Source organism: Leiobunum rupestre, chromosome 9 (genome assembly GCF_980474605.1).
Source record: "Leiobunum rupestre chromosome 9, qqLeiRupe1.1.hap1, whole genome shotgun sequence".
In the NCBI taxonomy this organism is placed as follows: Eukaryota; Metazoa; Arthropoda; class Arachnida; order Opiliones; family Sclerosomatidae; genus Leiobunum; species Leiobunum rupestre.
In genome coordinates, this window is record NC_143392.1 from 32,456,773 (window position 1) to 32,483,192 (window position 26,420).

Consider the following 26,420-nt stretch of genomic DNA (forward strand, 5'->3'; position numbering starts at 1 on the left):
TAACAGTAAAAAGAGTTTATTTTAAAAGTACTTAAAACATGAAATACTTGTTAATATTAATCGTAAATTCGTATAAAACTACGCGTCTACGTAAAGGGAATATAACCTCTAATATTTCTGCCCCCATAAGGTTGAAATATTGTCTTTTGGATTTTGTCATTTTCGACGGTGTTTAGAGAATTATTTGCCGATAAAATTGTTACGAACGCTCTGAAGGTTATATTCCCTTATTAGTAATTTTTTTTAATTTAAATGAATTAAATTGTATTAATTTATATAATTTTATTAATTTCCTTCTACTGTCAGGTAATTGATAGGCTCGAAATGATGGAACTGGAACGCCATATATGCAAATTTAATCTTTCACTCTAAAAATAATAATAAAAATAATTAGTGAAATAGCTTACAACTTTCCCCTTAGTTAGACTTACTTCCACTAATAACCCTATGAAATATTTCTCCATTTCATCCAGAGCAGCTTTACTATGATTAACTCCTCTAAAAGAGAATGTGGCGTCCGTTCCAGCGTTTTCTAGGATTATTTCGTAACCTCCAGGATGCTATTAACGGAGAACAAAATTAATATCGTCATAGTAGCTTTCACCGGTGCCTCCGAAGAGGCCCGCTTTCATGTTCAAAAATAGTTGTTAATATCTCCGATAGATGTCAGATGTGCATCGTTCATTTTCTCAGTAGCTAACTAGCAGACGACTTTTAGAAACTCGTTTTCAAAATGAGTAAATGACAATAGGATTTCTTTCCAAGTAATGAAAATTATCAACCTTTAATCGTAATGAGATAATTCAAAACTTATTATAGTAATAGTGATTCTCATAACTTTTTTTGTTAATATAAGCATATTAAAATGGTTTGGTATAAACAATTTGAAAAATGGGAGCTGGAGCAAAAGGAACATCTAAGCCTTGGTAAGTAATAGCAAGAATTTCATAGTAATTCCTTAGAACAATCTTGGATTAAGAATATTAATATTCTTAATCCAAAGTTTAATAGTTAGTGTAGGGATCTGTTGGCTCGCGTGGCATGAAGGGCTTGCCACCTTGGATTAAAAAATGTTTTAATCCAAGTTTCCACCACCCTCCTATTCATTGTAACCTGGCCACCTGATTTAAAGGTATTAAAAGGCGCTAGATGACTTGAGCCTAAGGTGGTGCCTTGGGTAGTAGCCTAGCTGATTATTATTATATATAATTTGTAAATGCCCTCTTTGTTTCTAAGAATTAACCTCTTTCAGCAAAAACATATTGAACATTTTAATGTAAAACGTAAACTAACCTCTTGTAAGAAATCCGTTACATCATAAACACGGTCTCTCACAACAATCCAACAGTCTGACCGAGAGGAGTGTTCGCCAACTTCAGACAGGGTGTACAATGTTAAACATTTATCTTCTACATGTTTGTCATTGGACAATATCTCTTTCGTATCCGTTGAGTCGGGACTAGTATCATGGCTATCTTCGTTATCTGAACATTTCTCCATAGTTTGTAATTTATTCAATTTCAAATCGCTAAGACCACCGCATATTTTTGATACCTCACGCATGATTGAAACTGTAAAGATAAATCATAAATTAATTACCCATTAATATGTTAGGGAAAATTAAAAAGACCCTAAATAAAATTATATTAGTTTCCTGTATAAAAAAGTCTAAATTCCTCATTCACCATGGCGTACTTAAACTATAAATTAACCGAGAACAACATGTTTTATCAAAATGTTACACTTTCTAGCAGCGATATCGAACCTTAGAATCTCCAAAATTTCTACAGTGTGTAGATTCTGCTTGGTCCAAAGACGGAAATGAATTTTAGATGCACGATGCGTTCATTATATGGGCCGGCTACTCGCCTTTCAGCGTTCCAATATTTTCCAATCGCGAAAGTGACTGAGCCCCAAGGACACGCGTTATTAGCTGAAACTTTCATACGGGGTTGGGAAGCGTAACTTTACCTTGTTGTCAGTTTCAATTTAATCGCCATTTGAGGCGCGATCTAGACGAAATCAGTAAATCTATTAAATTTTTCATTACCTGTCTGCGAATTGGAGGGGTATCAACGCGGCTTAAAAGCGTCCCTATTCAATCCGCGACGTCTAATTGTTAGCGAAGGTCGTTCATAAAAGTGCCCTTACGCGTAAAGATGCCTTACAAATACCGTCTCTTATAGCGCCGCTTTGGTGTAAGGTTTCGGCTACTACTTCTTAAATCCCCGAACCCTCTTATCGAACCAGAGTTATACAACCCCTCGAGGCTTCGATTCGCCTGTTCTCGGCTTCAAAATTCTCAAAGTTTCAAATTTCTTGCCAAAAACTCTTCCCATTAATATTTTTTTCACTTTATACCTTCCTAGTAGTTATTGATATTGGGAAGTATGTCTGTCTTCTGGGTTTTGGGTACCGGAGGTTGCGTGAGACTATCATATTAGCACCTCATGTTATTAATATTCACGAATGTATTTATTTATCTAGACGACTTTCGGAGTTGCTCCCCCCCCCCCATGCTCGAAGTGTAAGCTCCACCCCATATAATCAATCAATTTAGCACGGTATTTCATTGGTTCCCTATAACTGACGTTTTCGGGCGTTATTGAAACGTACGCCAGTGATGTTTTCCTCTACATTCATTCGTCATAGAGTTAAATTTTCGAATCGTCACCTGAAGACCAAAACCACGTAACTCTGTCACAAATATTCAACTTTTTTAAAGAGCACGTGGTTTCCAGTATTTGAATCAGTATTTTTTTAAATGTCCGCCAAAGAGTTAGGTAGTTTTGGTTTTAATAGTTCCCATAATTACAACTATAGACAAGGTTGCCACGATACTGGAAAACCTAGAATTCTTGGAAAAGTCAGGGAGTTTGAATATGGATCTAAAAATAAGGGAAATGTCAGGAAACTTTTACTAAAATATAGTTTAAAAAAATATAACATTTTGGCACAAAATAAGTTAAGGAAAATCTCCTGAAATGGTCAGGGAAAACCTGGAAATAGTCATGGAATTTCAAAGGCAGCAAATTTACCCACAAATGGCTCAAAGTAATGTACTCAGTCTATTTATTTGCATTAAATCATATTTTCCCTCTGTAATATTTTTGTCTTTTTGTAAATAAAATAATATTAATGGAGATGGTTACTTTTCTTTTAAGCTGTAAGCAATATATTATATACTTATGGTTCTACATATTTAGGTATTCAAACTATTTACAGTGTTCCGAAGGGGTAAATATCAGGTGTAAAATAATGTGGCAAAAAGTGGTAAATACCGACATGGCGAATAATACTTTTACTGGTTAATGTGCCAATAGTGGCAAATAATAAATTAAAAGTAAAATAAAAACCATACCGAAGAAAAAATATATTTGTGCTATTTTAGACAAATGTACTGGATTAGTTGCCAGATTTTGGGCTAGAAACTCAATTATAGCCCAATCTAGTTATTTCTTTTGGCTATTTTTCCACGATTTTTCCTGAGTTTGAATTTATCTCTTTAGGGTGTTTAAAAAAAATTAAACTGTTGAATTTGGAATATTAAATACTTTTGATGATAATAAACGATTGTAATTAATTATTTACTTAATTTAAATGCATTTACTGATTATTAGTAACTTTTTGCCATATTTGCCACTTTTTGCTATATTTATCACTTTGCCACTGACATGGACTTTATTTTAAAAAAGTGACATTTAGATAACACTGACTATTTATAGAATAACTGGATTGTAAGATTTTTGGGATAAATCTAACCTAGACGTGAATAGTTGTTTTTATAAAATAACCTTGGCCATCTTGTTGAAATGTTGCCTCCCCGCTTCAGCTGTGGATCCGTTTTCTCTCCCAGTAAAGAGTTTATGAACTCATTCTTAGGCATTGGCTGAACTATTCCAGGGTAACATTTCAACAAGTTGGGCAAGCGTAAAGATATTTTATAAAATCAAAATTATTGATACTTATCTCGTAAGATACATTTTATATACTTCTGGCTCCACGTACAGGTATTTATAGTATGTATGAGTGGATTCTAAGTTTTTTGGTAAATGGCGGGATAAACGTAATCTAGACTGACATATGGAATAACTCAATAACAGTAATCCATCCTTCGCTTTGTAAACCGTTAACATTTTTTTCCCCATTCTTAAATTTAGAGGGGGAAAATAAAAAATAACTACGCTAGAAATGTAAAAATTTGTTGATGCTAAAGACTGTCACTATGTCTTCTTTAATCCCCAGAGAAAGAGTGAACCATCATTCTAAACCCGTACGGGAAAAAACCTTCGTAAAAAATAGTCTGTGTTTGTTCATCAAAGCGATTAAAGGTTATACGGCTGTTCCGCTCGTAAACCGCGACATCCCCGAGGCCTTTTCTAGAAATGTCACGTTAGAATGGGAATTTGTCACGCGGTGGTTTTTAAGGAAATAACCCTGCACAGTGTATCTCCTCTCCATCGTGTCGCTCTATTCTTGGTTCAAGGCCGCCAGAGAAGGAAGATAGAAGATCCCTCAGCCTCTTCCAATCCCTCCTCCTCGAACGCGATTGGCAGTGAAGCCACCACTTCGGGCAATTTCAAAAATTCACGCTCTTCATTTCCAACTCGAATTAAAAGTGTGAATTTTATTCTCGAAGAAATTGGTACGAGTAATTCGTGAGTTTTTTTACGGTTTTAAATTTGTTTAGGGTCTGGCTTTTTATTGGCCCCTTTTAATTATGGATTTTGATATTCCTATAAATGTATTAGAATGTATTTAAAACATTTGATATTCCGATAAGTGTATTAGAATGTATTTAAAACATTTGATATTCCAATAAATGTATTACAATGTATTTAGATTAGGTCTATTTGATATTCTGAAAAATATATTCCAATGTATTTCAAGTATTTGGAATATATTAAAAAAAAATATTTGATATTCCAAAATGAAATATTCCATTATATTTCAAATATTTTATATTCCAAAATTAAATATTCCATTGCATTTCAAGTATTTGATATTCCAAAATGAAACATTCCAACGTATTTAAATTATTTGACATTCCAACGTATTTAAATTATTTGTCATTCCAACGAATTTAAATTATTTGACATTCCAACGTATTTAAATTATTTGTCATTCCAACGTATTTAAATATTTTTAAAATATCAAATATATTCGTATATATTTGATATTACAACTTATTTAAAAGTTTTTGGAATATCAAATATATTAGTATATATTTGATATTACAACTTATTTAAAGGTTTTTGGATGTTCCAAAAATATATTCGTATATATTTGGTATTCCAATAATGTATTCCAATATATTTGATATTCAGATATATTGGATATTCCAAAAATATATTCCGAAATATTTGATATTCAGATATATTGGATGTTCCAAAAATATATTCCAATATTTGATATTCCGATATATTGGATACTCCAAAAATATATTCCAATATATTTGATATTCAGATATATTGGATATTCCAATATATTTGATATTCCGATATATTGGATACTCCAAAATTATATTCCAATATATTTGATATTCCGATATATTGGATATTCCAAAAATATATTCCAATATATTTGATATTCCGATATATTGGATATTCCAAAAATATATTCCAATATATTTGATATTCAGATATATTGGATACTCCAAAAATATATTCCAATATATTTGATATTCCGATATATTGGATACTCCATAAATGTATTCCAATATATTTGATATTCCGATATATTGGATACTCCATAAATGTATTCCAATACAATTGATATTCCAAAAATATATTCCGATAAATTGGATATTCCAAAAATATATTCCAATATATTGGCATTCCAAAAATATATTCCAATATATTAAATATTCCAATATATTTGATATTCAGATATATTCTATATTCCAAAAATATATTCCAATATATTTGATATTCAGATATATTGGATATTCCAAAAATATATTCATATATATTGGATATTCCAATATATTGGATATTACAAAATATATTTCAATATATTTGATATTCCAAAAATATATTTATAGTATTTGATATTCCAATATATTTAAAGCGCTTGATATTCCAAAATGATTGCGACCAGTTTCGGAATATTTCGTATAGGTTGTTTTTTTAGGATTGTAGTACGGGTATATGGTGTTGTTCCGTCCTCGTTTATCGTTGACAAGTGAGGTCCCTCGTTTGTGTATAAAAGGCGCTGTGTTCTTTGGCAAGAGGCGGAAGAGTCGCCAGCGCCACGAATTGAGTGTTTCCGGCAACCTGCCGCGGCGGAATAATTTTAGTGCAAGAGAAGTTCCCCGCCAGCCTGGGGTGTCCCTGTTCAAGAGTCCGCTAAACGATCTCCGTTCTACATTTAATTTTTAAAAGTACCTTTGTCTATTTCTTACAGTCAATTTTGACCAAATCGAAGCGCGGAAGTATCGAAAATGGCACCGAGACAATGGAAACGACCTTTGACCCTCATCTACGACAACAACTACAAGTACGGCACCAATCTGTACAGCGGGGCCATCGACGATATCGAGAGGAAGTACTTGTCCTCCATGTCCAGGACTCGTTTGCCGGTTGACCGTCCCGACGTCAGCCTGAGTACCTTCGCCGGCTCTTCCTTGGCCACCGGTCAAAGGGAAACCACCACCTCGTCCACCGCGATTCAGCAGGAAACGAGCAGCTACGATCTGAGGAAGGTCAAATCCGTGTCCGACTTCGACCTGTACCGCTCCCTAAACGACTGGACCCCCACTCTGGCCACCATCCCGTCGAGGTCGTCGTACATCGAGAGCACCGTCGTCGCCGCCCAAGAGGCCGACGAGCGCCGCTCGCGCAGGAGGCGCAGGAGGAGGGTCGAGGACCTTGACCGCCTCGAGATGCACTCCATCGCCCAGTCGCCGTCCTACTCGACCTACAGCTATGGCGAAAGAGCCTCCGAAAAGATGGACGTCTCATTCTGGATGGATAAGTGGTGAGTGCGAACTCGACCCCTCTCTAAATAGCTAGTCTATTTCCGTGTTTATTGTTAAATACACCATAGTAATGTTCCCCTCAACTGCGTTTAAGTGTGTTATCCGAACGGGCCCTGTTCAAATTGGTAGTTTTTAAAATATACATAATACAAACGCGGCCTGTTCCAATTTGGCATAAGTTGGTATAATATTCGTAATCCGAACGGGGCCTGTCATGGGCACCCACAGGGGGTTAAAGGGGGAGATGACCCCTTTTTTGAACTATTCACTACTAAAGATATGAGGTCCCTCCCCGCCCTTAGAAAAACGTCTGCTGGTGCGCATGGAACCTGTTTTAAGCAGACCCTAGTTGGTAAAATATTAATAATCCTAAAAGGGCCCGGTAAAATATTAATAATCTTAAAAGGGCCAGTTGAAATTGGTAGTTGGTAAAATATTAATAATCCTAAAAGGGCCAGTTCAAATTGGTAGTTGGTAAAATATTAATAATCCTAAAAGGGCCAGTTCAAATTGGTAGTTGGTAAAATATTAATAATCCTAAAAGGGCCAGTTCAAATTGGTAGTTGGTAAAATATTAATAATCCTAAAAGGGCTATTTGAAATTGCTAGTTGCTAAAATATTAATAATCCTAAAAGGGCCAGTTCCCATTAGACACTAGTTGGTAAAATATTCAAATTGGGTTGCATACGGGATCAGGCGCTAATTGATAAAATGTGGTCTGAAAAGCGGGTGCTATCTTTAGGCGTTTCCTTGTATTGTACAGAGCGTCCCAATGGCTCACTCTCTTCCCAAGTTTAAAGTTAGATCTTCCGGCGACCTAGAATTGGAGAATTTTTGCATTTCAGCCAAGCACACTTTTTTTCATTTTATTTTTGCAGAAACCCCGGAAGGTTATATACATACGTATCTTTATATAAAAAACTCTTGGCGCGATGTTTTCCGACAGATGTCGCTTTTCAATTTTGTTTCCTTTCGCAAGTGTGATATGGCTAGCTGCGCTATGCTAAGAAGAACGTATCCCCCGATTTGCACCTCTTTTTACCACTTTCTCCCCTTTACCACGAAATATTGTGATCCATTCGTTTCGTTTTTTATCCATTATTGGTCCAAACATCCTCCGTCCGATTATATTTGATGTATGTTTGGAGCAATAAAGGATTTGTGATTACTCACAATTAAAACTACATTATTATCGACTGTTTTATTTCGTAGTTTTAACTATTCAGACTGACGTAACTCCGCGATAAGCTCTCGTATACTCTAGATTAAGATTTCAACCAAAAAAAACACTCGATAATAAAGTCACGTGGAAATCATTTTAAAAACCATCTTTCACGGTACAGAAATGCATCGCGACCGGTTAGTTTAAAAATTAATTAATTTTTCATACAAATTCCCTTAAGCCACGACTGTCAAAGACGCTTTGGATAATGTTAAAAAAATAGCCGCGTATTTCGTGTTAAATGAAACTTTTACGTTGCTAGATCTATCTCGTGACGCCTGCTGATTTTATTTTTAGAAGCATATTTCCCGTCCTGAGAGTAAAACGTTCTTCCGGATCTTTTTAAAACGCGAGTGACGTCAGTTTCAGTACGTCGATGATCATCTACGGTTATTTGATATACTTTCTTGATATATTTTTTTAATTTAGTAGAAAAATAATTTAAATATCAAATATCATACTATTTTTAAATTTAATAGAAAAATAATTTAAATATCAAATATCATACTATTTTTAAATTTAATAGAAAAATAATTTAAATATCAAATATCATACTATTTTTAAATTTAATAGAAAAATAATTTAAATATCATACTATTTTTAAATTTAATAGAAAAATAATTTAAATATCATACTATTTTTAAATTTAATAGAATAATTTAAATATTAAATATTATACTATTTTTAAATTTAATAGAATAATTTAAATATTAAATATTATACTATTTTTAAATTTAATAGAAAAATAATTTAAATATTAAATATTATACTATTTTTAAATTTAATAGAAAAATAATTTAAATATTAAACATCATACTATTTTTAAATTTAATAGAAAAATAATTTAAATATTAAATATCATACTATTTTTAAATTTAATAGAAAAATAATTTAAATATTAAATATCATACTATTTTTAAATTTAATAGAAAAATAATTTAAATATTAAACATCATACTATTTTTAAATTTAATAGAAAAATAATTTAAATATTAAATATTATACTATTTTTAAATTTAATAGAAAAATAATTTAAATATTAAATATCATACTAATTTTAAATTTAGTACAAAAATATGGTAGGCATAAAATACCACACTTTGGTTTTCAATTTAGTATGCAAACATTGTTAGAATTAAATACCATACTAATTTTGTATAATTAGGTCTACAAATATTGTAGGTATTAAATACCACTCTAATTTGGTATAATTAAGTATGGAAACATTGTTAGCATTAAACAGGCCCGGACTGGCCATAGGGCAGATCGGGCAAATGCCCGATGGGCCGGTGTGGTCAAAGGGCCGTGAGGCCATCTAGCCAGCATGACAATGTAGTGTTTTTGTGGGAAGTAGGGGCCGACGTTTCTAAAATGCCCGGGCCGGTTTTAGGTCCCAGTCCGGACCTGGCATTAAATACCACACGAATTTAAGATAATTAAGTATGCAAACATTGTTAGCATTAAATACCACACTAATTTTGTATAATTAGGTTATTCCGAGCAAGATTATTTCCTTGTAAAGAATTTCAAAATTCCACGATCAAAATCGCTGATACTTTATCAGTAATTTGTATGCTTTTTCACCATTGAAAGATAATTTTTCCAACTAGCCCAAGAAAATGATGAAATATTCAAACTAGTTGGATAATTTTATTACTTGAGGGGTAAAGAAAAAAATGGCAGGTTAATTAGGTTTTAGTATCGACGAATATTTTTTTGTAAGCTAAGAAAAAAACCAGATGAAAAAAGGGCGAAATATTCAAACTAGTTTTAAAATTTTATTACTTGGAAGGTAAGTATAAAAAAATAAAATGTAAAAAAATGTCAGGTTATCTAAATGTAAGTATCCCTGAATTTCGCGGTATATTCGTATAATATAAACATCTGGCTAGCGCTCCTTCGAGTCGCATCAAATTGATGGAACGATCCGAAATTCCTTTTCCAAAGCGTTAGTTTCAATTTCCGAAGGATCCCATTGTTCCCAATGAGTTTGGCGGCTTTACAGAACCATCGGAAAGGTCGTTGAAGAAAAAAAAAGGCTCTTGATACTTTTCCAAACTGCTTCGGCGATTGTCTCCGGAGCTTTTCCAACTATTAGGCGAAAGGCTTAGGCTCTTCATATCTAGGCTAAGGAGAGAATGGTATGGCAGAAATGTCAAGTACGATAGTGCCAGATGCGAGAGTCCTAACTTAACTTGGCAATGATAGTGAGACTAAGCGCTTAACGGCGTTGCCTTCACCCCTTGTCTCGGTAGTTTAGTTTTTCGGGGCTATTGTTCCATTTGGCAATGAATTAGAGATACTCCCGAAAGAGGTTACTAAGCCTCGCATTTCTTTTACACCTACTTCGTAATGACGTTCGTATATCTTTTTACCAGAAATTTATACGAGGAGTCTCCATCTCAGTGGCGTAGACAAGGGGGGGTTTCCGTATCCAACCCCCTCTCCCTTGGGTCTACCTTTGACTGTACTAAATTTCCACCCCGTTCTCGACCCCCTCTTAACATTCACATACTTCGACCCCCCCCTTGAGGAATTTGGGGTGGTGGTGTGGTTAGCCCTTTCGCCTCGCAGCAAGTGGAGCCGGGTTCGATTCAAACTTGTGGCAATGGGTCAAAATTCGCGTCAGTGTTCCGAGTGGCAAATAGTGGTAAATACCGGCTTGGCCAAAAATGTACTTAGTGAGTGGTCAATTTGGAAAAAGTGGCAAATACATTTTTTACTATTATTAAGATTTCAACATTAAGGTTTTTGCATTTTGGGCTATAAAATACAAATATCTATACATAGTTGCCAGAATTTGGGCTAGTTTGGCGATAAATATTTTGATGTTAGACCACAGATATTTCTTTTTGGCTATATTTTGTCAGTTTTTCTGGAGCCCAAAATTTTCTACTAGATGCCCTAGATTTTTTGTAGAAAGTTTCTCAGACTTTTAGAGACTCTTTGTCTACTTTCTTTTGTCAGTTTGCTATTTCGAACAATGAAAAAAAAAACCAAACAAATCAGCACCATCACCTTAGGCCTAAGTCATCAAGCGACTTTTAAAGCCATTAATTCAGGTGGCCGGGTTACAACATTGAAACTTAAGTTATAATTTTACATTTTTAATGGCTCAACAAAAGATGGATATATTTTTACTATTTTATATTTGTTACTGTGTAGTTTAAGTAGTTAATACATAATTTTATATTTTATTATTTTTCATTTGTAACAAACAAATAAATAAGTGAAAATTAATAAGTAAGTTCAACAGTTTATTATTGATAACTATTAATTAGATTTTCAACTTATTTTCTTTTCAAAAGGCATATTTTCTTTATTAGCCACTATTTGCCTATTAGTCACTATTTTCCACTATTTGCCTATTAGCGACTATTTGCCTATTAGTCACTATTTTCCACTATTTGCCTATTAGTAACTATTTTCCACTATTTGCCTATTAGTCACTATTTTCCACTATTTGCCTATTAGTCACTATTTTCCACTATTTGCCCATTAGCCACTATTTTCCACTATTTGCCTATTAGTCACTATTTTCCACTATTTGCCTATTAGCCACTATTTGCCTATTAGTCACTATTTTCCACTATTTGCCTATTAGTCACTATTTTCCACTATTTGCCTATTAGCCACTATTTGCCTATTAGTCACTATTTTCCACTATTTGAATATTAGTCACTATTTGCCTATTAGTCACTATTTTCCACTATTTGCCTATTAGCCACTATTTGCCTATTAGTCACTATTTTCCACTATTTGCCTATTAGCCACTATTTTCCACTATTTGAATATTAGTCACTATTTGCCTATTAGTCACTATTTTCCACTATTTGCCTATTAGTCACTATTTTCCACTATTTGCCTATTAGTCACTATTTTCCACTATTTGCCTATTAGTCACTATTTTCCACTATTTGCCTATTAGCCACTATTTGCCTATTAGTCACTATTTTCCACTATTTGCCTATTAGCCACTATTTTCCACTATTTGAATATTAGTCACTATTTTCCACTATTTGAATATTAGTCACTATTTGCCTATTAGTCACTATTTTCCACTATTTGCCTATTAGTCACTATTTTCCACTATTTGCCTATTAGTCACTATTTTCCACTATTTGCCTATTAGTCACTATTTTCCACTATTTGCCTATTAGTCACTATTTGCCTATTAGTCACTATTTTACACTATTTGCCTATTAGTCACTCTTTTCCACTATTTGCCTATTAGCCACTATTTGCCTATTAGTCACTATTTTCCACTATTTGCCTATTAGCCACTATTTTCCACTATTTGCCTATTAGTCACTATTTTACACTATTTGCCTATTAGTCACTCTTTTCCACTATTTGCCTATTAGCCACTATTTGCCTATTAGTCACTATTTTCCACTATTTGCCTATTAGCCACTATTTTCCACTATTTGCCCATTAGCCACTATTTTCCAGTATTTTCCACTGGCCTGGACAAAAATCCAAAAAGGTGGCTGATTCGCGTTGAGTTTGCAAGTTCTCTCTTCGCAGGTTAAAGGGTTTTTCCCCGAGGTCTTCGGTTTCCCATCTCCATAAAACTTGTTGAGGTAATAGTAAGTTTAGGGAGCATGAAGGGCTTTCCACCAGCCTCCCACGCATTTTAATCTGGCCACCTGAATTACATCATGAGGTATAGCAGGCTTATTTACTTGCTTTTATACCCTAATATGGCGGCGTATTTTCACGCGCAAAATCAATTTTATGGCATTATAAATTGCTAGAAGACTTGGGTGGTGCCTTGGTGTATTAGCCTAGCTGATTATTCCTTATTAGATGTTATTTAATTGGTCTTATATATTTAATAAAAATGATGTATGTAAATATAATGGAGGAATTTTATGATAACTGCTGCAGTAACCTCGAACGCTAGTTTTAACCGGTTACTTCATGTATTATTCAAGCGCCGTTTACTGTTAAAGGACTATTATCGAAACCATTTATTACTTTAGAAGTTTTAAGTTCAAGAAAATTTTCGCTCGATTAACACCGATAACCCGACATTTTTACAGAAAATTAATGCAAATTAGGAATCCTGTTAAAAATCTAATAGCTTGTTAAGAGACATCACATGAATCATTTTTCGTGTAATTCTACAAATTCAAAAACGATATATTTATCAAAGGATTTTATCAACTTTTTATCAGGGTTGTCTGATTTAAATCCACTTGATTTAAACCATTGATTTATATTGCAATTTAAATCATGATTTATTAAATTATTATTTTTTATTTAAATCGCTTATTATACTTCAATCAAGATTGTACTCAGTTTAACAAGTAGTAATTGAATTTAATTCAGATTAATTAAAATTTTTATTTGAAGCTTAGTTTATAGGGGTAGGTACATTTGTTCGAATTTCATTCGTCCGAACCGTCGAAATAACAAATTTTTCATTCGTCCGAATCGGTAGCATCACTTGTCCGAATTCTGTGGCTAAATTAGTATTTCTTATTGCTGTTTTTTGTGGGAATTGCGTTGAATGTTGTGGATATTTTAGGTTAGGTTCACGTTAATGTTACTATTTTCTTATATTAACAATATTAAAAAAACAACCAATTGCTAATGTACGAAAAAATGGACAAACGATTATTCGAACAAATGAAATTCGCCAGTAAAGTTAACATAAATTGAACGACTAAATCACCAACAAAAGTTGTGATAAATTTTTCGGGCAAATGAAATACGTTTTCGGACATACGATCCTGTTTTCCGGCATTCGGACATTTGTACCACCGTTCGGACGAATGAAATTCGAACAAATGTACCCAAATCAGTGTATATTACCACTTAATGAAAATTATTCATCAATTTGTTAAAGAAAGAGGTTTAATATTTAAAAAAAAACAATAAAATATAATTTAAAATTATCAATCCTGCATTTTTGTACTTTGAAAGTATATCTAGGCGATAGGCTTAAGTTGAAATCCGTTGCGGAAAAACAAGCTTGCTAGTTGCTAGTTTGACAAAATTTCCGTTCCATTTATTCCGAGGCGCATCGTAGTCAATATAAGAGATTCGCACCACCGAATATTAGGTGAAAGCCTTCTATAAATAGAATTTTTCCTTCCATTGGCGTTGAGAAAACAATTTTGACGAGAGGTTAACGTGTTAAATCATATAGGTTAACAAGTTGAACCAAAATTGGCTTTTCATCCCACTCTCGTTTCGAAATAGGTAACGGTACGTTAAAGCGTAGAGTTCACCTCGTCCCTGCCCTTAAGTAGCGTCGCCAAGGGAGACTGGGGTGAGCTCCTAAGTGGTGGCTCTTTTCCGCCGTTTGAGCGATTTGCACGCTTTCCTCGAGTAGAAAAGAGCTCTTCCCGGATCTGGGTTGACCCCAAAATAACAAACACCAAAGTGGACTTAAAATAAACTGATTACACGGTACAGGGGCGTAGGAAACTTTTAGAAGTTGCGAGTGGAAACGAAACTCAAACCCTAGGCCAAGAATTTATTTATACACAGGGTAGTGTTGTAAGTCGGAAAATTTTCCGTATTTTTCCGAAAAAAATAAAAAAAGTTTTCATTCCATGATTAGTCTAATATTGTTTGCAAATTTAAATAAAGCGGCGTTTTCGCCTCATTTTTTCGAATCTGAAAGTAAAACTAAACCTCTAGACTAGTTTAAAGGCCGACTACATAAATCTTCGGTTTACTCAGTCTTTCACTGGAAGTAGGCTGACTGCATGGCACACGTGTATTGCAGTAAGCCTACTTCCAGTGAAAGACAGAGTAAACCGAAGATTTATGTAGTCGGCCTTTAATCTGATTAACAATGTAACACTATTAATGTTTTGTAGTATGTGTACTATTTTTAGACATTTTATATCGATATACTTAGAAAGCTGATAATGTCTAAATTGACTAATCTGATGGTGTACTATCCATTTCCGTCGGCGGTTTTTTAGATATTCCTTCACGGAAGCTAGTTCCGTCGCCAAGGGTCACAGTGCTTCCGTTCTTATAATATAATAAATATTATAGTGTACTGAACCATGATATGTAAAAATATTTACACATTATCTTTTGTGAAATTTATTCCAAAGTTTGAGGTCTCTGGAACACGTGAAGGAGATTGGGAACAACGCTGAGTTTCCAAAAGTTGCTAGACAGCGTTTTATCCGAATAATATTTAACTTCATTTACTTAAGAATGAAATCGATATCCTAATATCCATTTAAGCCTTAGTTTGTAGTCTATGCTATAATATTGGTGTCATTATATTAATAATGGAGTGGTGGAGAGGTTAACACTTTCGAATCGCAGCAGGAGGAGCCGGGTTCTATCCCAGCTTGTGGCACTGGGTGAAAACTCGGAACAACTTCTGCGTTAAGTTTGCAAGTTATCTCCCCACTGGTTAAAGGGGTTTTCCCCTTCCATAAACACTTGAGGTTAGTTAGTGAGAGTAGGGAGCTGAATTAATGGCTTTAAAAATTGCTTGATGACTTAGGCCTAAGGTGGTGCCTTTGGTACCGTATTAGCCTATCTGATTATTATTATTATTATTATTATTATTATTATTATTATTATATCGTCTCAACATATTCATTATCCCTTAATACATTCCTGCTCAGGGCCTTAAAGACCTAGGTTTTCTTCTGCCTGCCACCCTTTAAATTGACTTTACTTCCAAACAAATACCCTGGTGGTAGGCCAACTGCAGAACATGTTGGCCTACCACCAGGGTATTTGTTTGGAAGGAATGCAAATTTAGGGGGTGACAGGCAGAAGAAAACCTAGGCCTTTAATAGAAATATATACAGGGGAATATATTTTTGCCTAGGTAATAAAAAAAGTTAAGAATAAGTTGATTCTAAATCTATATTTTTTTCAATCATCAAATTATAGAAAACGTCTTTTTTTCCCGTAAGGAGTTTTACGTTTTAATTCATTAGGCCTTGAATACCCTTAACTCTTCAATTAAAATATGTTTTTTGCTCCTCCCTAATATAGAAGCGACATCGGCTCACCCCGGGTTTCTACACCCCGGACACCGTCCCGATTGCGTTTACTTTGAATGGCCCACTATCTTAAATGGATTTTAGCTCTTTTTTTGAACAATTTTATTAACTATTATTGCGAAATAAGTTAATATTAAAAAAAATATCAGTCCAACTTATCGAAATTAGTTTGTATACCTATTTCAAATATTTGACCTTTTTATTCGGGGTTTTTTTTGACTGGAGAGACCATTTTTAGCTGATTTAATTATTCAAACCACGATTTTATTTATAAAAAGATTTTCAAGGTTTATTATATAGGCTACAGATTATGAGAAACATATAGTGACATTTCACGCCCTGCTCGCGTCTGTAAAAATTATCAGTGATTAAAACCTAGATAAAGAATCATAAATATTTAATTTTATAACCATGGAGGAAATTCTATACTAAATTTACAAAATTATTGCACGACGGATACTTCATGGTTCAATATTTTATTAAAATTAAAGGTTTACGCTAGCTTTCGGGTCGAAACCCCTCTTCAGGCGTTCTGTTTAAAGAATAGTACCTTCAAGAGCGGTTACAGGCCCCAGTAAAATAAATTCGGGCCCAATGAGATCCATTAATAATAAAGAATCGTTTTCGACGATAATCTTAGAGTAAAGGTGCAGACTCGGGCCCCAGACATTTGTACCGGTAAATAAACCATAAATCCGGGCCCCAAAAGATCCACTATTACTAAAGATACATTTTCGTAGAGAAGCCTGGAGTAAGGGTTCAAAACCGGGGCCCTTAGAAAACCATTATTACGAAAGATACATTTTCGTAGAGAAGCCTGGAGTAAGGGTTGAAAACCGGGGCAATAAGAGATACATGATTACGAAAGATACATTTTCGTAGAGAAGCCTAAAGTAAGGGTCCAAAATAGGGGCCCCAAGAGAACATTTATTACTAAAGATACATTTTCGTAGATATGCCTGGAGTAAGGGTTCAAAACCGGGGCCCTAAGAGATACATGATTACTAAAGATACATTTTCGTAGAGAAGCCTAAAGTAAGGGTCCAAAATTGGGGCCCCAAGAGAACATTTATTACTAAAGATACATTTTCGTAGATAAGCCTGGAGTAAGGGTTCAAAAATGGGGCGCTAAGAGATACATTATTACTAAAGATACATTTTCGTAGAGAAGCCTGGCCCTCCCCGCTACAGGGGCCCCGTAAATTTGTAAAGAATTTCCTGAAAAAAAAAACAATATAAATCAGGGCCCCAAGAAATCCGTTATTACTATAGATACATTTTCAGGGAGAAAATTACGGTAACGGTCCAAATTCAGGGGCCCCATAACCAGTGGTGTAGACAAGAGGGGGTTTCCGAGTCCAGACCCCTTGGGCCTACCTTTGACTGTACTAAATTTCCCTTCTCGACCCCCTCTTAACATTCACATACTTCGACCCCCCCCCCCTTGACGAATTTCTGGCTAAACCACTGCCCATAAATGTTTAAAAACAATAAATACGGGCCCAATGAGGATACGTAATTATTACAGATAAATTTTCCTTGAGATCTTCCCGGGTCCCGTCGCTTTTCATCCTTTATTGCTTTATAGTTGGTTATAGGTCTGATAACGTATTATCGAGGCTGCTTCAATGATTCGCGACGAATGAGATAAAATTTGAATACCGTCTCTACGGATCGGCGAAGTGGCTTTGGCTGCGACGGTGGATGGCGGCTGGCCAAAGAATGCCTCGACGACCTTGTAGAGAAGCGCCCGCGTTCTACATTTAAAAAGTGCCCGCGCGCCAGCCACACTCCAATTTGCTGTAGTAGGCCCTTTTCTTGAAACTCTTTCTAACGTAGTAAAGGTAATTTTTTTTCTGTGTAGTTTAATTTGGGAAAGGCCATCGGGGTCTCGCTAAATTTAAATGACATTTATTCCCGAATTCACCGGTACCCGAATACCAATAGACCCTGACTCTTTATTTATATATAGTAACGAAATATATAGATATTTGTTGCCACGCATTCAGTTATAAAACTATTTTTAGGTAGGGATTAGGTATCTGCTTATGTCAAAGTTTATATTAAACCCACTTTAATATTAAATAACGCAATTCTACCGTTCAATATAAACATAAGTGTCTAATTGGTGTTCCATAAGCGTCTAATTGATGTGCCATAAGCGTCTAATTGGTGTTCCATAAGCGTCTAATTGATGTTCCATAAGCGTCTAATTGGTGTTCCATAAGCGTCTAATTGATGTTCCATAAGCGTCTAATTGATGTGCCATAAGCGTCTAATTGGTGTTCCATAAGTGTCTAATTGATGTTCCATAAGCGTCTAATTGGTGTTCCATAAGCGTCTAATTGATGTGCCATACGCGTCTAATTGATGTGCCATACGCGTCTAATTGATGTGCCATAAGCGTCTAATTTGTGTTCCATAAGAGTCTAATTTGCGTTCGATAAGCTTCTCATTGGCGTTCCATAAGCGTCTCATTGTGTTCTATAAGTGTCAGTTAGTCGAACCAGAAGTAAATGAACCGAAGTTATCAGACTGCTATACTCCCCATGTTGGAGGCGTTTTCCTTATAAATGAAGTTACATTTTGACCTCTAATTTGAAATTTTGCGCGCTCCTAGGCCGAAAAAAAACGTTTTGGTTTTTATGAAACTATTTTTTATACATAGAAATAGTTATACCCACAATTCCCAAGTGAAATTTATCGTGTCAAAAGTCGGGGATGGAAATTAGCTTTTATTTGACTCGATTATCTCATCATTTTCACAAGGAAAACGCCCTCCGATTCTGAGCGCTATTTCGATAACTTCGGTTCATTTACTTCTGGTCGAACTACTTACTAATAGCTGTGTGTGTGAAGTAACGTAGAATGGACGTCATACTCAAAAAATAATCGCCTTCGCGATAAAAATTGCAACTTAAAAATAAATTATCAATCGCCTCGGCACATTTCCCTGCACGTGCTCATTATGAAGTTCGCGAAAAATGTGTGATCATTTAACGCGTGGAAGATTTGGAATTCATACACTTGTGTAAAACATAATTATAAAATTTTCGACTTTTCACCAAAAGGGTAGTTTATCTAAAGGCGTTATGAGGTATATGTACATATCATACAAACGACTAATATAAAAATTTTGATTGTGGTTCGCGTATCGTTTTCTTTCTCACTAAATTTCGTTAGTTAAGAAATTATTCTTAATTCTTAAAAACCTACGTCTACTACTACAAAATATGACTATATTTACATTAATAATGGTATTTTATGTACGTTTTATCATTTAGTTTTGTTCAATCAAAACGAAGTGTACGAAAACTTCGATTCAAATATTTGGAGCTAAGCCTCGGTCATAAAAATTGGCTGTTCTTTCTTTCTTGCCGAACTGGTTTTAATGTATCGCTTTCGTTACGAGATACGTAGGAGTTCAGTTCAGTTTTGAAGATTAGATCTTAATAAAAAGGGCGACTCGTCGAATTTGAATTCGTGTCTTGTTCAACTTGTTAAAATGTTCCACGCGCTCTTTAATATTTTAGCGTAAAAGGCTCGCGCATCTTTTTTAATTCAGGCAGCACGCGCAAAAACGCTCGAGCCCATTTACGCTAAAATATCAAGACGCGCGTGGAACTTTTTAACAAGTTGAGTAAGACATAAATAGAGTTTATGCTAGCTATAGGAGCAACAAACACAAGGAGTACGCATCCAGTCAAAAGTCATTTAGTTTATGATTTGACTAAAATACCGGATATAGCGTAACATACTGCCAGCTAGAAGCAACAAACACAGCACCCCACACAAGGAGAACGCAACCCTTCAAAAGTGGTGCATTTTCTTGCGTACAGTTTTCATTGGTTAGACGATTTAGCGCCTGTTGCCGTCGGAAGAGGAAAATTCTGCAGCCTCACGGCGCGACTCGCGCTGGCTCGTGTGGATAGGCCTTGGGTGAACATCGTTTAAAGCTCGCTATTGTTTATTTTTTCGCGATTTGCAGTCGTCACTTTCAGACAGAGTTGGACTCTTTGATGCACCGAGTGACGGAGACGGAGAGCCAAGTCAGGGCGGACTCAGCCAGTGCCAAGAACAAGATCCAGGCGGGCATCACCGAGTTGGCCCACGAACTCGAGGACACAACCAGGCAAAGCGGGGAACTACAGAAGGTCATCAAAAGGCAGGCCAAACACTTGGGGGTAAGATCACGCTTGACTAACGAGCCTTTCCATTCCGATCAAACGGCTGTCTCTTCTCTTGTTTTTTCTAATGGAAAAATTTTGAAGCTGGCCCCAGGGGAGGGGGGTAATCCTTGATTTTGCCAGATCTTATTTACGGAGGCATTTGTCGAAATGTATCTAACAAAATTGGATCCTAAAATCCTTAAAATCTTTCTTTCGTCAGCCAAACCCCATTTGGCCTAGTAAACCCCATTTCGCCCACCAAACCTCATTTCGCCCACCGAACCTCATTTCGCCCACCGAACCCCATTTCGCCCACCGAACCCCATTTCGCCCACCGAACCCCATTTCGCTCACCGAACCTCATTTCGCCCACCGAACCTCATTTCGCCCACCGAACCCCATTTCGCTCACCAAACCTCATTTCGTCAATTAATTTTGGGGAGCCCACCCTAGCTCGCACAATTAAAATAATAACAGGAATTAATGATCGGGATAATAATACCATAATTATATACCGCTGTTAAAAATCGCTTATGTCCCTTTGAAGGTCACCTTGGACACATTGTTAGAACAGTTTTTTAACCCTTTTGAATTCTTAGTTTTCCATTCATCAGCTTCTGAGCTTCTGGTGGGAGGTTCGGGTGGTACCTTTGATTTAATCGGAAATATCGTTGTAATAATTGAGGTTTTTCATTGCGACAGGAATTGCAGTCGTTATATGACGAAGTGCAACGCCACTTAGGAGACGCCGCCGAAGAACTGGGCAGTAACGAGAACCGTTGTCATCGCCTCCAAAAAGAACTCGATTCTATAAAATACAGTATCGAGCAGGTAAAAAAACGATAAAACCATAGACCCACTCGCAAATTGCCAACAGGGAAGAGCGAAGCCATTATAGGTTCGATTTTAACGCTTTTATTTACACTAGATGGCGCCAATTTAAATCTTTTGGCTATAAGGGAATGTATTATAAAACAATTTATTCAGTTTTTGAATAGTTAAAAATTTTGGGTTTAAAATTTCGGGTATTTAAAAATCTACCTCTAATGGCGTTACCCCTGTGAAAGGATCTTCTTCTTGTCGAATGTGTATGGGTCTAGTGGCGTCTACTGCTTTTTCGTCTCTTCTCTGATCCGACGCCATTTACACGTCAAAGACGCTTAAATAAAACCGGTTCAGTGATTTGCCTAGAAGTTGTAATACAGAAAGCCAGGACATACTAGTAAAAGCGTGATATTTTAAAACGCGTGCTGCTTAATATTTAAATGTAGTAGGGCTCGTTCAATTTCGCACCCGCCTCATGGAAGAAAAAATGCACGCCCCTTACAAATAAAACTAACATAAACACGTGACTATTTTATTCAGTGACTAGCGCATGCGCGTAGGGGAGGACAGAAAAACAGAGCGGCATTTATTGAAGCGCCTATTACGTGAAAATCCTATAAATCCACTTTCGTAACTAAGCACTTACAATTTGTAAGTTAGCCTATAGATTACTATGAAAGAGCCCAGCTGTGGCAAATAGTTTAAATCCAGTGCCTACATTTTAGCGGAAGTTTATTGAAAGGGACCAAGAATCTATAGAGGGATGCACCGCTCTCGATTTAACGTTAAGGTGTGTCCTAAATCGGAAGCATTGAAGTTTTTATAAGTACGCTAGTCCCTTTGTGCAGGGTTTGTTGGTTTCAACCAAGTGTTTTTTTTTAAACCATAGTGATTTTGTTTTTGAAATATTTTCATTTTAAATTTTAAAAAATTGGCTTTAACAGAAAATCCAAATTAAATATTTAAAAAATAAAAATGGTGTTAATTTTAAGTTTTGCGCAGAATTTTTGTTTAAACAGCATTTACAGAAGCTACAATTCATTTAAATCAATTTAAGTCAGTAGTTTCCCAATTAACGTGTTCTTTTGAACCAGGGTAGCTATTCTGTAAAAATCAAAAATGACAAAAAAATCATTATCAAACTATCAATAGTATTGGTCAAATTTAAAATAGTGGCGGTCTGTAATGTCAACTTAAGTGATTTTAACGAAATGCTTCGACATACGGTCGATGGTGCCAATTTAAGTCTTGGACACCAAAAATAAACAGGTATTTTACGTCCGCTAAGCATTTAGTTTATGATTTGACTAAAATAACGGATATAGCGTAACATACTGCCACCTAGGAGCAACAACACAGCACCCCACACAAGGAGAACGCAACCCTTCAAAAGTGGTGCATTTTCTTGTGTACAGTTTTCATTGGTTCGATGCTTTAGCGCCTGCTGCCGTCGGAAGGGGAAAATTCGGAAATTGTCTTCCCCCTTTCCGTAATACGTTCAGCGTAAAGGTTCGTCCAATGAAATTTGTACGCAACACTGCGTTAACATGTTTAAAGGCTAGCTGCGTTCTCCTAGTGTTTGTTGCTCCTAGTGGCCACTACTTAAAATGGAACTTGTATACAATCGATAGTTTGATATTTCGATATCCGCCCATTCTCCACACGCGCATTGCCATTTTTGACGGATCGAGATTTTTTGTCATTTTTTGATTTTTACAAAGTCAACCAAAATTCATTACATGGACCAAATTAATCCATAAGCACCAGAAATACATATTGTTATATGAATAATGTTGAAAATATCACAAAGAATTCCTGTGCAAAGGAAGTTGGCTTTGACAAAACCCACACCTTTCATATGTTGCAAATGGCGTCGGTGACTGTGTTCATGTTTATTCTTAATTATTAGCTTTCAATTAACGAGGTTAATTAAATTAAAATTTTATTAAAATGTAGGCGTCCAGAAGCCGAGTACACGCGTGGTAACACTTAACTAGCTAAAAGCCAAAATACATCCGAAACCAATTACGAAAATATGAAAGACTGAAATAAAATCATATTAGAAAGCTGGTGAAGTTTCCCACCCAAGTAAGTTAAAACATCATTATTTTGTAATGCATTTTATGTCCCCAATGATAAAGATAAACTAACAATACTAGTTTAGTGTTTACGTAGAGTCTAGGTGGCGTAACGGTGCTAGCTTCTCCGATCTGCCGTCTGCTACAGACAAATTAAAAAGTCATAAAAACGTTTTTTCTTAAATAAACTTATCAAAACATAAGCAAACGATGCAAAAATTATGTTTAAAATGCAAGTGTAAGTATTAATAAAGTTAAATTTACGAATAAAGATGTGGAAAAACTAATAGCGTCTGCTTTAGCCGCTACCTATCTAGGTTTCAATGGCGAACCGAAGGGGGCGTAGCTATAGTTTTCGGTCGAGAATAGCCTTTCTCAATGATTTTAGGAATGGAATGACACATTGCATACCTTAAGCAGTCTCCGTGTCTCAATTTATTGGTTATTTTTCCAAATTACAACGTTTAGCCCTATATCATGGAGCTTTAACTCCAAATTAGGCTAATGTTAATTACAAAGCACAATATATTCGATTTTCCGATCATGGTAAGCGTTTCGTTAAGGTAACTTCGAAATATTTCAACATAGATTCAGTAGTTAAAACATCAATTGTACATCTTCGACGCAAATTTTTAGCGTTTTAGCTCTTAAATAGAAAATAATCATTGATTTTATACCTTTTTAGAAACCAAAATTAAGATTTTGAAAATTCCACAATTTCTTATTTTAATAGTCATGTACGATGTACTAAATAATTTCCAAAAGTAGCTAGCCAGCTCGATCCGCTCGACTCTAAGGAACAGAGTTTTGTCCGAATAATATTTTACTTCATTTACTTAAGAATGAAATCGATATCCTAATATCAATTTAAGCCTTAGTTTGAAGTCTATGCTATAATATTGGTGTCATTAAATTGATAAAAACTCGGCTGTTGTGATATTATCTTTTTTTAATCTTTTCAATTGATATTGTAGAATAAATAATTGCGTGATTTAACTGAGAGATGTGCTATCGCAACACGAATAGCGGGTTGAATCGGGTCACAGTTGTTGATACTAGATACGATAATTATCAAAAATCAATAACCTAATCATAGTTCACTTTTTGGGATGTTATAAATGTGGTTATCGTGACTTATGAATATTCTTCCTGTTTTGGTAAAAGTAATCTAAATCTTTCATCTTAATAAAAAATCCAGCATGACTTTGAACTTGAATTTAAAAAGAATAACTTTCAGTTGCGTTCTCTTAAACTAACATAGTGTTTAATTTGGGGTTTTAAACTCGCAAGTAACGCGTGAAAGTACGGTCCTATTCACACGAGCCAACATTACCCAACTTTGCTGGTGACCACAGTTTTCGAATTTCGAATCTAGTTCGCATAACACCTTGAATTTTCATTCACGTCATTCTTTGTAAATTACCTGTTCTACTACAGACACTGTTAATTTATATTAATAAAGGTATTTAAAATTAATATTATCATTAAGTTTTGGGTAATTAAAAGGATGTGTATGAAAATTATTAGATTTCAATATTTGGAACTAAGCCTCGGTCACAATAACTAGCTGTTCTTCAAAACTTGTTCAACCAAAGCGTTTGTGGAGAAACTCGCGTTGAACTAAAATGTTTTGCTCCTGTGAATAGACTTTTAATCTTTGAATTTTATCCATTTTGAAGGACAACAAAAGTGGCGTGGGCCGAACTACGCGACAGAAACTACTCACACGGCACTGTACCACTGTGGAAAGGGCGAAATTGTACCAGGATCTACTTCTAAGAAAGTCCACCAGCTAACACGCAACGCTAGAAGTATAAGCTTCAGTGTCACTGTGCCGTTTGATTAGTTTATGCCACGTAGCTTTTCCCCTCTCAACCTTTTGTTTCCCTTCGAAAGTGACAAAAACTGAGTTTTTTAATATGTGATCTAAATATATTTCAGGATTCCCACCCCTTTTTTCAGTAGGTCCCATACCACAACTCAGTAAACTACGTATTCCATAGTACAACTGAAACCGAAAGGACATCCGCTGTGCCACAAAATATCTCTCCATGTGTATTCAAAAACATTTTAGGATTTTAACGCATCAATTTTTTTGCGCGCCTCACTTAATGTACACACATCTTTTAAATCTCTTTATCTTTATCTGTTCTTACACGAATAATAGTATATCTCTTAAGCTGCCTAATTTTAATCGTGGTTTTAAGTTTTATTTTTGTGGAACTTGTTGACTCTTTAAAATTAAAAAGTCTTTAAGCTCTTTTAGAATATTATTTTATACCTAATCTTGACCTATTTTTCATAAACCTTTTTCTTAACTGGATAATAAACATATGCTCTAAGGGTTAGTTAGATTGTTTAACAAGATTTGACACATTCTTTCAAGCAAGGTTGCCACAATATTTCCGATTCAAATTCCCCGAATTGTCACCGACCATTTTACGACCGAAATTAAACAATTTTTAATTTATATTTTACTTTTATCAGTTTATAGGTGACTTTTCATGTGGTTTTAACTAAAGAGTTTTTATGGTAACGTTGAAAATACAATACACAATTATCCCAGAACTCTAGTAAATAATGTCAAGATAAATTTATATTAAGTGTTGCTTTTACTGACTTTTTACAAATTCAGAAAACTTTCCTGACTATTTGAACCTATTTTCAAATTCTATGACTTTTCTGACTTTTTCCAAATTCCTCGACTTTTGACACCCATTTTCAATTCATCGACGTTTTAGACCCATTTTTCAAATGGCCCAATTTTTCAGATTTTTTTCAATTTACCTGACCTGATGCAAAAATTTAAGAACTTATTGAAAAAAGAAATTCTTTGGATAAATTCTGACCAATATTTATAGGGAGTGTATATTTACCGTGGAAAACTTTTTCACATTTCCGACATCAGGTTTATCAGAAGCTAAAGGTAAGTGGCATTCATAGATATAGGAAACGTATATAAAGGTCTAGATAAAATATTTCAAAGGGAGTGAATACGGAGGTGACAGCTAGCAGAAACGCGTAATTTCTGCAGGCTATCCTTATAAGGCGCTATCTATCGGTAAGAAAGCTCGTGCTATCGTCGCGAGAGCCACTGTGACCTGCTTAAAAATTATACTAAAAGTCACCAACAGATGGTGTCTAAAGAC

At 35.1% G+C, this 26,420-nt stretch overlaps 2 protein-coding genes across 2 annotated transcripts; one reads left to right on the forward strand and one right to left on the reverse strand.

Annotated features, from left to right (window-relative positions):
* Positions 1-45: 45 nt before the first annotated feature.
* On the reverse strand, positions 46-26,165 carry LOC149927166 (cytochrome b5-like). Its single transcript, XM_090158576.1, has 4 exons — positions 26,148-26,165; positions 1,294-1,571; positions 432-560; positions 46-368 (listed from the first exon to the last, which is right to left on the reverse strand). Exons 2-4 carry the CDS (start codon positions 1,561-1,563, stop codon positions 303-305), a joined length of 465 nt encoding a protein of 154 aa, XP_090014702.1. The 5' UTR covers positions 1,564-1,571; positions 26,148-26,165; the 3' UTR covers positions 46-302.
* Positions 6,240-25,531, forward strand: LOC149927167 (uncharacterized). Its single transcript, XM_090158575.1, has 5 exons — positions 6,240-6,978; positions 20,188-20,383; positions 21,071-21,199; positions 23,150-23,281; positions 25,213-25,531. The coding sequence occupies exons 1-4, from the start codon at positions 6,443-6,445 to the stop codon at positions 23,177-23,179; spliced, it is 891 nt and encodes a 296-aa protein (XP_090014701.1). The 5' UTR covers positions 6,240-6,442; the 3' UTR covers positions 23,180-23,281; positions 25,213-25,531.
* Positions 26,166-26,420: the final 255 nt, after the last annotated feature.

Coding starts and splice junctions, on each gene's coding strand:
- LOC149927166 (XM_090158576.1), bottom strand. CDS start 1,563: ATGCGTGAGGTATCAAAAATATGCGGTGGTCTTAGCGATTTGAAATTG. Junction 561..1,293: donor TAACGGATTTCTTACAAGAG/GTTAGTTTACGT, acceptor CTCCGTTAATAG/CATCCTGGAGGTTACGAAAT. Junction 369..431: donor TCATAGGGTTATTAGTGGAA/GTAAGTCTAACT, acceptor TATTATTTTTAG/AGTGAAAGATTAAATTTGCA.
- LOC149927167 (XM_090158575.1), top strand. CDS start 6,443: ATGGCACCGAGACAATGGAAACGACCTTTGACCCTCATCTACGACAAC. Junction 6,979..20,187: donor TCATTCTGGATGGATAAGTG/GTGAGTGCGAAC, acceptor CGCGATTTGCAG/TCGTCACTTTCAGACAGAGT. Junction 21,200..23,149: donor TAAAATACAGTATCGAGCAG/GTAAAAAAACGA, acceptor ATTAAAATGTAG/GCGTCCAGAAGCCGAGTACA.